The sequence below is a fragment of the Acanthopagrus latus genome, chromosome 15 (genome assembly GCF_904848185.1).
Source record: "Acanthopagrus latus isolate v.2019 chromosome 15, fAcaLat1.1, whole genome shotgun sequence".
NCBI classification, from domain to species: Eukaryota; Metazoa; Chordata; class Actinopteri; order Spariformes; family Sparidae; genus Acanthopagrus; species Acanthopagrus latus.
In genome coordinates, this window is record NC_051053.1 from 28,506,494 (window position 1) to 28,519,028 (window position 12,535).

Sequence of the window (12,535 nt, forward strand, 5' to 3'; positions counted from 1 at the left end):
GTGACAAGACGACGCGAAGCTCCGGCTGCCGTGTAGGGACAAACATTGCGCTGACGACTCCAGCTTCCTGTTGTACATTTTAAACTCTTTTTTTAAGGCAGCCATGTTGTGAAGTCGCTTCATATTTACCGGACTGAGAGGTAAGAGTGTGTGTTTTATTTACGATGACAGTTTTCTGTGGAGAAACGCAGTTTAACGCTGTAACATCACCGTTTTTAGCATTACCATGTTCTGACTTCCGGTTAGCAAACAGCGCAGCCTCGCAGCAGCAGCCGGTTAAAAATAAACCCGTCCGACAGCTTCGACTGGCGGCACAGAACCTCCGCGGACAGACGTGACAACTGACTCTGTGTGTTCATAAACAACTGAAGAAAAGTGACAAACGTGTGTATTAGCGGATTAGCGTCGCTGCTAACTTATTCACTCTGTCTAATGCTGCATTCAAGGTACACCGGACCCAAGAAATATGTCCCCAGAATGGTAAATATCTGTTTTTGGGTTATTTGTGTTTTGACATTTACAGCATCAACTTTTTCTTCCCAAATACGGACCGGGAAGGCAGAACTGGAGCTGGAACAAAACCAGTGAAGTAAAAAACAAAGTAAAAGTCAAAATGTTTGAGTGTGAAAAAGTGCACAGCATGGACGCGTTGTGTTCAATGCCGCCTTCACCTGAAACCGTCAAACTTTTGACGCTGAAAGTATCGATTCAGGTGTATTGACAGCACATTTTAGTTTCTCCACACAGGTGGTGTAATGTCATGAAGAACTGTTACTCAATTACTGTCCCAGTCTCTGTCGGGTGGTCTTGTATAATATAATGCAGAAGACTAAGTGATAATACTTCACAACGTTGTGAATGAATTACTCTTTTCAGAGGTATTAGTTCTAAAACTTTAAACAAATAATCTGAACACTTACTTTAGCACTGGGGAAGAAGAGATCACGGGTATTGGACCATTATCGACTGGTATAGCAGGGAAAATGTCAGATTATTGCGTCCCTACTGCAGATATGATTATGTTTATTTTTTTCTTCAGTTGTTTTGTGTTTTAGGTAAGTGTGTTATCTTTCCGTTATTTAGTTCGTGCTGTTGTTAATTACTCCCCAAAAAGCCTCTCGTGATTATATGTTTAACGGAACTTTCCGAGCTTCACGTGAAGGCACAATTGCACTACTTACATTTTTTCCGGTTTCTTTAAACCGGTTTTGTTTTGGTTGTCGTTGCTCCGAGGCTCCCAGGGGGCCGTGGACGCATCATGGTGAGACCACGTGTTTGTGCTCCTGCGCTGTGATTGGCTGCGGCGGCTCGGCGCTGATCAGCGGCTCTCTGCGGATCTCAGTGCAGGCAGTGAGCTCGAGGCACAGCGGGGACTCAGCTCCGTCCTCACCGGCTCTCACCGCTCCACCGCCCGGCCAGCTAACGGCCTCCTTCCCGCTGACAGGCCCGCAGTGACGGCTCGTACTTCAGCCGCTGTTCCTCCGGTTAATGTTCGGTTGTCTGTCGTTTCCAGTGATGAGAAAGCGGAACAACTCGCTGACTGCGGAGCATGACAGCGGGACCACCGGCACTCTGCTGGACAGCGACCCGGACCTGAAGCAGCGTCCCGGCAGGGAGGCAGCGGGGCCCGCAGCGGGCGGCCGGCAGGGCCCTGGAGAGGAGGGCAGCATGGGGAAACCGTTCAGGAGGTAAGACCGGGACCGGGACCGGGGCCGGGACAGGTGTTAGCACCTGGACTGTGTTTCCGTCAGTTTGTATGAGGACACTAACATGTTGTGTTGATGAGACAACGTGATAATCAAGTGTGAATAGAAGCGTCGGTTCGGACAGTCAGAACTCTGAGCTGAGAGAAGAACAGACGGTCAGTTCAGTGTGTGATGAGCTACTGCTGGTCCAAAAACAGAACCCAACCGAACAGAACACAGTCGGTGACATTCAGATGTGGATAAAATGCTAAAAACATAAATAATGAATTATGAAAACTTAAATAATTGAAACATGAAACAGAATAAAGTGTTGGTGACAGTAGGAAGTACTGAATGTAAAACCTCCAGAAATTATTAAAATGGAAGAAATAATATAAAATGTTTCTAAAAAGAAAAATTTGAATATGATTTTATTTATTCATTTTTCATTTAAAGCAAATCTCAGCTTGTAATTGATTTAGTTTTATTGATTTATTGATTGTAATACTGGACCCTGGTTGATGAGCACGGCAGGATTCTGTCAGTACACGCTGCAGTGGACCGGTCCGACTGGTCAGACCGGAAGCTGCTGGTCCTCTCAGTGACACAGTGACGTCATCACTGCACCTGAACAGGTGCTGGTGCTGCACATTTGCGTGACGGCCTCGCTGACAGTTTGTGGCTCTGCTGTTTTTATCCACACGTCCAGTTTAAGTCGGACTGAAGCTCGTCTGAGCTGCGACTCTCAGCTCAGCTTTCGCTCGTCACATCGCAGCCACAGTTTCTGTGTCCCAACAGACTTCAGAGCAGCTTCAGCTCGTCCTCCTCTCTCCACCAGGACTCCTGCTTTTCATCACTCATTCATCCAGCTAGTTTTGTGTCAGCTGGATTTGAATGAGTGTGTAAACACTCTGCATGACAGTTTGTGCACTAGAGGGCGCTGACGGCTTCAGTGGATCCACGTCAGGAACGCTTGGCTGAAACTTCGTCATCACAAAAACCCATCGAGTAGTTTCTGATTGAGACGTTTGTCCAAACTGTAAAAAGTTTATATTCTGCGGCTCTGCTTCAGGTCTGGATCTACGTTTTATTCTTTTTGCTCACTGGGCCCAACCAGGAAACACTCACGTCCCAGAAACTTCACAACTTCTTCAGTTTTTGTCCTGAATGAACAAACGAGATCCAACACGCAGGTCAGAGAGCTTCAGAGCTGCCAGGTGGATTTCTTTGTACTTCTGGACTGAACCAGGCTAACAGTTTCCCTTTATTTCTAGTCTTTATGCTAAGCTAAGCTAACCTGACAGTAGCTTCATATTCGGGCCTAGTATTTTGATACTTCAAGTACATGTTCATGATTATACCTGCACACTGCTATTGGAGTGACACTGTCAGCGCAGGACAGTTTTCTCGGGGCAGCTGTGGTGCCGCTCGCTTGTTGTTTGTGGACATTTCTGGACCCGACCAGCTGACACAGAACCACGAGGTCCCTGTGATGCGCTGCAGTACACAGTGTGCTGAGGTTCTGAGTCTGGACACCTTCAGAGGAAACACAGACACTGATCAGTTTATCTGACAGAACTATTTATTTTGGTTATTTGGTTATTTTGGTAGTTCAGCCCTCCTTCCTGTTTTCTTCACACTGTGTTGCTGATATGATGTAATCGTGAGTCCCTGAAGGCAACATCAGGTCAGACCATCAGACAGGAAGTGAACAAACAGTTGAACCCGGTTTACTAAACTGATTCGTCATCAGATTGTGCTGAGTCACTTCCTGCTTCAGCTTTGACCCACTTCACTCTCCGTAGTTCTTTAAGTTTGATATAAACTGAAATAAATCTGTTTCTGATTACTGACGAGCAGCCGTTTGAAGCAGAGCTCTGCCGCCGTGCGTCCTGTCAGCTCCACTCTTCTTCTTCTTCTAATCCTCATTAACGACGCAACGCAGCTTAAAGTCCAACAGAAGGTCGACCCGAACGACCGGATCAGCCGGCTGAAACGGTCCAACGACAGCCGGGACGCGTTCACAGACCAACTGGACACAGAGCAGAAAATACTGACTGTCTTTCAATAACAGAGAACAGAAGTGATATAACAGATTAATAATATATCCAAAATAAAACACAAAATACTGGTGTGAGAAAATGTATCTACATAAAATACAAGTAAGAAATAATTAAAAAAATACCAGAAGACATTTTACTCAAACTGATGTCATCACATCCTCGTGTTTGTCAGAAGCTCGCTGATTAAAATTACATCAGCATTTTGTGGCATTTGGTTTAAAATTCAATAATTTGTTTATTCTTTCTGCTGTAACTCATGTTGAGTCCACATCACATCAGTGCTTTAAACAGCTTTCATGTTATTAATGATTCATAATTATTGATTATCTGAGTATTGATTAACGAACTGATTGAACTTTTGCCTCTGTGATTTCTCTACTGAAGCTAACATGCTAACCAGTTAGCCTCCTGACAGCACCTCAGTGCATGTGGTGCTGAAATTTGAAGAGTCTGTTTGGACGAACACGTGGACCAACACGCCACCTGACACCTCTGTCACAACCAGAACCAGACTCCTGACACCCGGACCCGACCCTGAGGACCGGGCCTGTGTTGGATCGGCCCGTTTGTCCTCTGAGCTCTGTGACGAGACTCGTTAACGTCTCTGTGGACTGAACGAGTCCGACCTTGTTAACAGACCTGAACTCTAAGATTAGATCTGTGTGGAGAAGAGAGGAGGAAGTGACCGGCCGTCTTCAAAGAGCCGCTCTGCCTGTTTCTTACTCACATTATGTTTATTCGGCATGTCAGCAGCGAGGTCACTTCTCTCTGATGAGCTCAGGTCACGAGTTTGATTCCTGTTGTCACGTCGAGAGTGAAAGAAGAAGTCTGAGCAGTCGGACTGAGTCAGCGTCTGAGCTGCAAACCTTCATCACACACACGCTCAGCTGATCGCTGTCATCGATCGTCTTTTAGTCCAAACTAAAGAAAGTGACGGGAGACGAGCTTACAGCCGTTTATTGATCCTTTATTGATCCTTGATCGCACATCAGAAGTCGTCTCTGGGTCATTGTTGAGGAAAGTTACTGCTGAAGTTCAAACCAGTCAGGTGAAAGAAAACTAGAAGTTTGTCAGGAGTACTGACCGTGTTCACATGATTTATGATTATACATTTCAGATTCACATGAAACAAACTGTTCTGGTGACGTGAATCCAAGTTTTATTTCAAAGTTTATAGAATATTTTGGGACAAAAGTGAATCAGATCCTTCAGCAGCGTCTCTGTGACATGAAACCAAAAGTTTTCACAGGACAAAGACGGATGACGTCGTTAAGATGGACGCTCGTTAGTTTCCTGATGATTAATCGACTGATAGTTTCAGCTACAAACTGTTTGAACACTTTAATGTTTTTTATTATTATGGACGATGTGAGTGAAGAAGCTCATGCACCAGACATGACTCAGCATCTCTTTGGGTCGGGTCACTGCAGCGTGTGTTTGTTGGGTCTGTGGTTCTGTACAGTGAGGATGGATCCGCTGTGATCCGAGCCCAGCAGCACTCAGGCTGAGTGTTTACCGGCTTCATTATTAACGTCCTGAGATGATGGACGGAGACGAGGCGGCTCTCAGGCTCCATCGGCTCGCCTCCATCCCGGCTCACGTTTCTGTCAGGTGGTTATTGGATCTGTTGGTTTCGCCCCGTCAGCTGTTTCTCTCTGCGGTTCTAATCGATGGCTCGTTGACGCTTCAGACGGGTTTTTCCAGCTGACTCTTCATGAAGTGAGATGAGCTGCAGCGTCTCAGGAGCTCCTGCAGCTCGTTCTGTTTGTCCGCTTGGTTTTTCTCTTTCTGACAGAACTTCCTGCGATCGATCCAAAAACATGTTTTCATTCTAAAGGCGAACAGAACCACAGTTCAGTTTGACCCAGACTGAGATGTCTCCTGACATCAGAGCACGGTTCTGACACATTGAAGTGTCTTTAAAGGAAATGAATCTTTTTTTAAATCTTTAAACGTTGTTTGAGTCTTTGGAGTGAAGAGCTTCACTGTTTACTTAACATCAACACATCTGACCCTGAATCAGTTTAATGTACACACACACACACACACACACACACACACACACACAGCGGTAATTTGATTTCTTTAGTTAGTTTACAGATTACAGATTACACGCTGTGTCAGAGTCCTGCTTGTCTAAATACATTTTTATCGTCAGTCAGATAAAAATATTGATTGTGAGATGTAATGGAGCAGAAGTAGAAAGTGACAGGAGGAAAGTACTTGAGTAAATGTTTTTAGTTACTTTTCATCACAACAGTTGTTCAGGATATTTTGATGGTACCAGACACAGGTACACACACACACACACACACACACACACACACACACACACACACACACACACACACACACACACACACACACACACACACAGGCTGGTCGGTGGTGCGTTCAGCAGCAGCCTGCAGTTATTAGCTGATGTCACAGCGAGTGCTGCAACCTCAAGGTCACACAGCGGTGAGCCAACCGCAGAGGTGTGTGTGTGTGTGTGTGTGTGTGGGTGGGTGTGTGTGTGTGTGTGTGTGTGTGTGTGTGTGTGTGTGTGTGGGTGTGTGTGGGGGTGTGTGTGTGTGTGCTCTGTGAGGATGAGAAGTGTAGGACACAGTTTAAATGAGAGTTTACAGTCTCATAGATTACTAACATTGAACATTTTCAGTCTGAGCAGCTGGATCAGAACCGGATCAGAACCGGATCAGAACTGACCCAGATGATGTTTGAAGACGTCTGAAATGTTTCTATAAATATGTCTCTATAAATAACCACAGACGCACTGAGCGAGCTCAAACTAACTGGACTAAAAGAACCTTCAGGTCTTTTTGTCTGGTTCTTGTCAGAATGATCTCGATAAATAAGATGAAGATCAGAAACAGCTGAGACCAAGAAGCCGCCTGACGAATCTGTTCTGTCTGTCTGAGACGGCGGCTGTCCGTCCGGATCCGCCCTGTACCGACCAGTGCCGACCAGTACCGCCCTGTACCGACCAGTGCCGACCAGTACCGACCTGTACCGACCAGTACTGACCTGTACCGACCTGTACCGACCAGTACCGCCCTGTGCCGACCAGTACCGACCAGTACCGACCTGTACCGACCAGTACTGACCTGTACCGACCTGTACCGACCTGTACCGACCTGTACTGACCAGTACCGACCAGTACTGACCTGTACCGACCAGTACCGACCTGTACCGACCTGTACCGACCAGTACCGACCTGTACCGACCAGTACTGACCAGTACTGACCAGTACTGACCAGTACCGACCAGTACCGACCAGTACCGACCAGTACCGACCTGTACCGACCAGTACTGACCTGTACCGACCAGTACCCGTCCTCACTCCCATCCAGCCCTTGTCCTGGTCAGGAGTGTGTGCAGACGTCTGGTCTCATCACAACATGTTCTGTAGTTCTTCTTTATTCATCAGGAGAGAATGAGCTAGTAAAGAGTAACTGAGTGAGTGCTGCAGTATTTGTACCTTTACTGTCGTAATGATCCGAGTACTGAAGGACACTGAACACGACCTTCAACAGCAGAGGGCCTTAAAACAGTTATTCATCTTATCATGATAATATAATATTATATAATATAATGTAATATAATATAATAATGTAACTGAAGTCAATGAGGAATAAAAACAAAGAAATGTTTAATTTTACACCAAACTTGAAAATAAAAGCAGTTTCTCTCTTGAAGTTCTTCAGACTCTCTGTGGTTAAATGAATAATTAAAGTCCAACGAGCTGCTGGATCCTGTAACAGACAGCTCAGCTTACACACACACACACACACACACACACACACACACACACACACACACACATTGCGGGCTCAGATAACACCTTTCTTCTGTAACCTGTTCAGACTAAAATAGATCTGTGGAGCTGCTTCAGGTGCTCAGAGATCAATACATGAACCAGAATCTGGTTTATTGATTAGATAATGAACATCCTGAACCGAGCATGGCCTTCAAATAAAATCATCTGATGACCCACGAGTTGTTTCTTTGGGAAAAGAACTTAAGTTCATTTCACAATAGATTCAACGTTTTGTCTAAAAACACCAGAAATTGTGAAAATGCCGTTTTTACAAAGTGAACAAACGACAGCTAAAACTCAAAGAGAAGCAGCTGGAACCAGGTGGTGCTGTTAGCGATGATAGCTACGATGTTAGCTATGCTGTTAGCGATGATAGTTACGATGTTAGCTATGCTGTTAGCTATGATGTTAGCTATGCTGTTAGCTACGATGTTAGCTATGCTGTTAGCGATGATAGCTATGATGTTAGCTATGCTGTTAGCTACGATGTTAGCTATGCTGTTAGCTACGATGATAGCTACGATGATAGCTACGATGTTAGCTATGATGTTAGCTATGCTGTTAGCGATGTTAGCTACGATGTTAGCTATGCTGTTAGCGATGTTAGCTATGCTGTCAGCCAGGACTCTGAGGTCTCTGGTGAAGCTGTCGGACCAGTTGAGTCTGTTTTTAGTATTTTATAATCTCTGGAGGAATTCTGATGCAAAAATTGATCTTATCACAAACTTGTTAATGGATCAGAACAGTTGACCCTGTTTCACTGTAGAAACCAACAGAATCTGTTCACCGTACGCACCTGAAAACAGGTGAAATATACTTAAAAAATACTAAAACACAGAAGAAGTCTTGTTGAATGTCCTGTGTGATTAAATGTGTATCAGAACTTTTGTCTGATAAAATGAAACGGATCGCCGTGAAGCTGATTACCAGCAGGTGGCACTCACACACCAGTGAGGGAGTCAGTGATGTCATAGAGTAACAGGGGCGTGGTTGAGGCCTCTGCAGCAGTGCTGACTGTGCGGTCCGTCCTCAGGTTGGGTCTGGTGGGGAAGCTGAAGAGGTTCATGTTGTGGCTGCTGGTCGTCTACGTCTCCATCCCCTTCCTCATCAAACTGTGTCCGTCCATCCAGGCCAAACTCGTCTTCCTCAACTTCGGTGAGTGTGTCAACATAAAGACACCAACAACCTTCATCCTGCTTTTACTCAAGTAAAAGTACTTTAGTTAAGTACATTAATGTGTGTGTGTGTGTGTGTGTGTGTGTGTGAATGTGATCTTGAGTCTTCCTGCTGAGACCTGAGAGGACAGGAAGTGGGCGGGGACACAGTGATTGACATCTGAGGTAACAGGAGATGAGTGACCTGTCATGTGACCTGTCATGTGACCCCCCACAGTGAGGCTGCCCTACTTCATAGACCTGAAGCGGCCTCTGGACCAGGGACTGAACCACACACACAACTTCTACCTGGAGCCGGAGAGCGGACTGAAGATCGGAGTCTGGTAAATCACTTCCTGTAGGAGATCAATAACTTACAGCACACTGAGTATCAGTCAGGTTCCAGTGATTGAATGTAACTGAATACATCTACTCAAGTACTGTAATTAGTTACATTTTTAATTGTTACTTAAATATTACCATTTTCTGCTACTTTAATCTTCGACTCCATGACGGTAATTTGATTTCTTTAGTTTACAGATTACAGATTACAGATTACACGCTGCATCAGAGTCCTGCTTGTCTAAACACATTTTTATCGACAGTCAGATAAAAATATTGATTGTGATGATGATGATGATAGATGTGTTGATCATCAGATCTGATCTGAGGTCAGTTTGTATTATCATGTAAGTAATTCAGTAAAACATTTCTCTCTGTTTTGTAATGGAGCAGAAGTAGAAAGTGACAGGAGGAAAGTCCATCCATCCATCCATCTTCTTCCGCTTTATCCGGTACCGGGTCGCGGGGGCAGCTGTCTGAGAAGGGACACCCAGACTTCCCTCACCCCGGACACTTCCTCCAGCTCTTCTGGGAGGATCCCAAGGCGTTCCCAGGCCAGCTGGCCGACATAGTCGCTCCAGCGTGTCCTGGGTCTTCCCCTGGGTCTCCTCCCAGCGGGACATGCCAGGAACACCTCCCGAGGAAGGCGTCCCGGGGCATCCGAAACAGATGCCCGAGCCACCTCAACTGACTCCTCTCGATGTGGAGGAGCAACGGCTCTACTCCGAGCTCCTCCCGGGTGACAGAGCTCCTCACCCTATCTCTAAGGGAGCACCCTGCCACCCTGCGGAGGAAACTCATTTCAGCCGCTTGTATCCGGGATCTTATTCCTTCGGTCATGACCCAAAGTTCATGACCATAGGTGAGGGTAGGAACATAGATTGACCGGTAAATCGAGAGCTTTGCCTTTCGACTCAGCTCTCTCTTCACCACGACAGACCGGTATAACGACCGCATTACTGCGGCCGCCGCACCGATCTGCCTGTCAATCTCACGCTCCATCGTTCCCTCACTCGTGAACAAGACCCCAAGATACTTAAACTCCTCCACCTGAGGCAGTAGCTCTCCCCCAACCCGGAGGGGACAAGCCACCTTTTTCCGGTCAAGAACCATGGCCTCGGATTTGGAGGTGCTGATTCTCATCCCAGCCGATTCACACTCGGCTGCAAACCGCCCCAGGACATGCTGGAGGTCCCGGCCCGACGGAGCCAACAAGACCACATCATCCGCAAAAAGCAGAGATGAAATCCTGTGGCTCCCGAACCAGATCCCCTCCGGCCCGTGGCTGCGCCTAGAAATTCTGTCCATGAAAATAATGAACAGAACCGGTGACAAAGGGCAGCCCTGCCGGAGTCCAACATGCACCGGGAACAGGTCCGACTTACTGCCGGCAATGCGAACCAAGCTCCTGCTCCGCTCGTACAGGGACCGTACGGCCCTTAACAGGGGGCCCCCGACCCCGTACTCTTGGAGCACCTCCCACAGAATGCCACGAGGGACACGGTCGAATGCCTTCTCCAAGTCCACAAAACACATGTGGACTGGTTGGGCAAACTCCCATGAACCCTCGAGTACCCTGCGGAGGGTATGGAGCTGGTCCAGTGTTCCGCGGCCCGGACGAAAACCGCATTGTTCCTCCTGGATCCGAGGTTCGACTATCGGCCGAATTCTCCTCTCCAGTACCCTGGAATAGACTTTCCCAGGGAGGCTGAGGAGTGTGATCCCCCGATAGTTGGAACACACCCTCCGGTCCCCCTTTTTAAATAGGGGGACCACCACCCCGGTCTGCCAGTCCAGAGGCACTATCCCCGACTGCCATGCAATGTTGCAGAGACGTGTCAACCAAGACAGCCCTACAACATCCAGAGACTTGAGGTACTCAGGGCGGATCTCATCCACCCCCGGTGCTTTGCCACCGATTAGCTTCCCAACTACCTCAGTGACTTCAGCTTGGGTGATGAATGAGTAAACCTCTGAGTCCCCAGCCTCTGCTTCCTCTATGGAAGACATGTCAGTGGGATTGAGGAGATCCTCGAAGTATTCCTTCCACCGCCCGACAATATCCCCAGTCGAGGTCAACAGATCCCCACCCCCACCGTAAAGAGTGTTGGTGGAGAACTGCTTCCCCCTCCTGAGGCGCCGGATGGTTTGCCAGAATTTCCTTGAGGCTGACCGATAGTCCTCCTCCATGGCCTCTCCGAACTTTTCCCAGACCCGAGTTTTTGCTTCCGCGACTGCCCGTGCTGCCGCTCGCCTGGCCCGCCGGTGCCCGTCAGCTGCTTCAGGAGTCCCCCGGGCCAACCAGGCCCGGTAGGACTCCTTCTTCAGCTTGACAGCATCCCTTACTTCCGGAGTCCACCACCGGGTTCGGGGATTGCCGCCACGACAGGCACCGGAGACCCTACGGCCACAGCTCCGGACAGCCGCATCAACAATAGAAGTGGAGAACATGGTCCATTCGGACTCAATGTCTCCAGCCTCCCTCGGGATCAGGTCCAAGCTCTCCCGGAGGTGGGAGTTAAAGACCTCTTTGACAGAGGGTTCTGCCAGACGTTCCCAGCAGACCCTCACAATACGTTTGGGTCTGCCAGGTCTGTCCAGCTTCCTCCCCTGCCAACGGATCAGACTCACCACCAGGTGGTGATCAGTTGACAGCTCAGTCCCTCTCTTCACCCGAGTGTCCAAGACATATGGCCGGAGGCCAGATGACACGACCACAAAGTCAATCATTGACCTCCGGCCTAGGGTGTCCTGGTGCCATGTGCACATATGGACACCCTTATGTTTGATCATGGTGTTCGTTATGGACAAACCGTGACTAGCACAGAAGTCCAATGACAAAACACCACTCTGGTTCAGATCGGGGAGGCCGTTCCTCCCAATCACACCCCTCCAGGTAACACTGTCGCTGCCCACGTGAGCGTTGAAGTCCCCCAGAAGAACGACGGAGTCCCCGGTTGGTGCACTCTCCAGTACCCCTCCCAGGGACTCCAAGAAGGCCGGGTACTCTGCACTGCTGTTCGGCCCATAAGCCGAAACAACAGTGAGAGACCTATCCCCGACCCGAAGGCGCTGGGAAACGACCCTCTCGTTCACTGGGGTAAACTCCAACACATGGCGGCTGAGCCGAGGAGCTATAAGCAAGCCCACACCAGCTCGCCGCCTCTCACTGCGGGCAACTCCAGAGTAGAAGAGAGTCCAGCCTCTCTCAAGGAGTTCAGTTCCAGAGCCCAGGCTGTGCGTAGAGGAGAGCCCGACTATCTCTAGTCGGTACCGCTCAACCTCTCGCACCAGCTCAGGCTCTTTCCCCCCCAGTGAGGTGACATTCCATGTCCCTAGAGTCACCATCCGGGGATTGGGTCGCCGGGGCCCCCGCCCACGACCGCCACCCAAATCACACGGCACCTGCCCCTTCTGGACCCTCCTGCGAGTGGTGAGCCCACAGGAGGGCGGGCCCACGTCGCTCCTTAGGGC

General features: G+C 48.4%; 1 protein-coding gene across 4 annotated transcripts in view; it reads left to right on the forward strand.

Annotated features, from left to right (window-relative positions):
- abhd12 (abhydrolase domain containing 12, lysophospholipase) overlaps positions 1 to 12,535 on the forward strand; it is a 20,372-nt gene continuing 7,837 nt past the window's right edge. For 2 of the 4 annotated variants that reach the window (XM_037123655.1, XM_037123654.1), the window contains exons 1-3: positions 1,304 to 1,688; positions 8,599 to 8,720; positions 8,958 to 9,063. In XM_037123655.1, the coding sequence (XP_036979550.1) occupies positions 1,489 to 1,688; positions 8,599 to 8,720; positions 8,958 to 9,063 (428 nt within the window). In that variant the 5' untranslated portion in view covers positions 1,304 to 1,488. Of the gene's footprint in view, positions 141 to 216; positions 481 to 1,303; positions 1,689 to 8,598; positions 8,721 to 8,957; positions 9,064 to 12,535 lie in introns of those variants that run through there. The other 2 variants (XM_037123656.1, XM_037123657.1) reach the window with 2 other exon arrangements.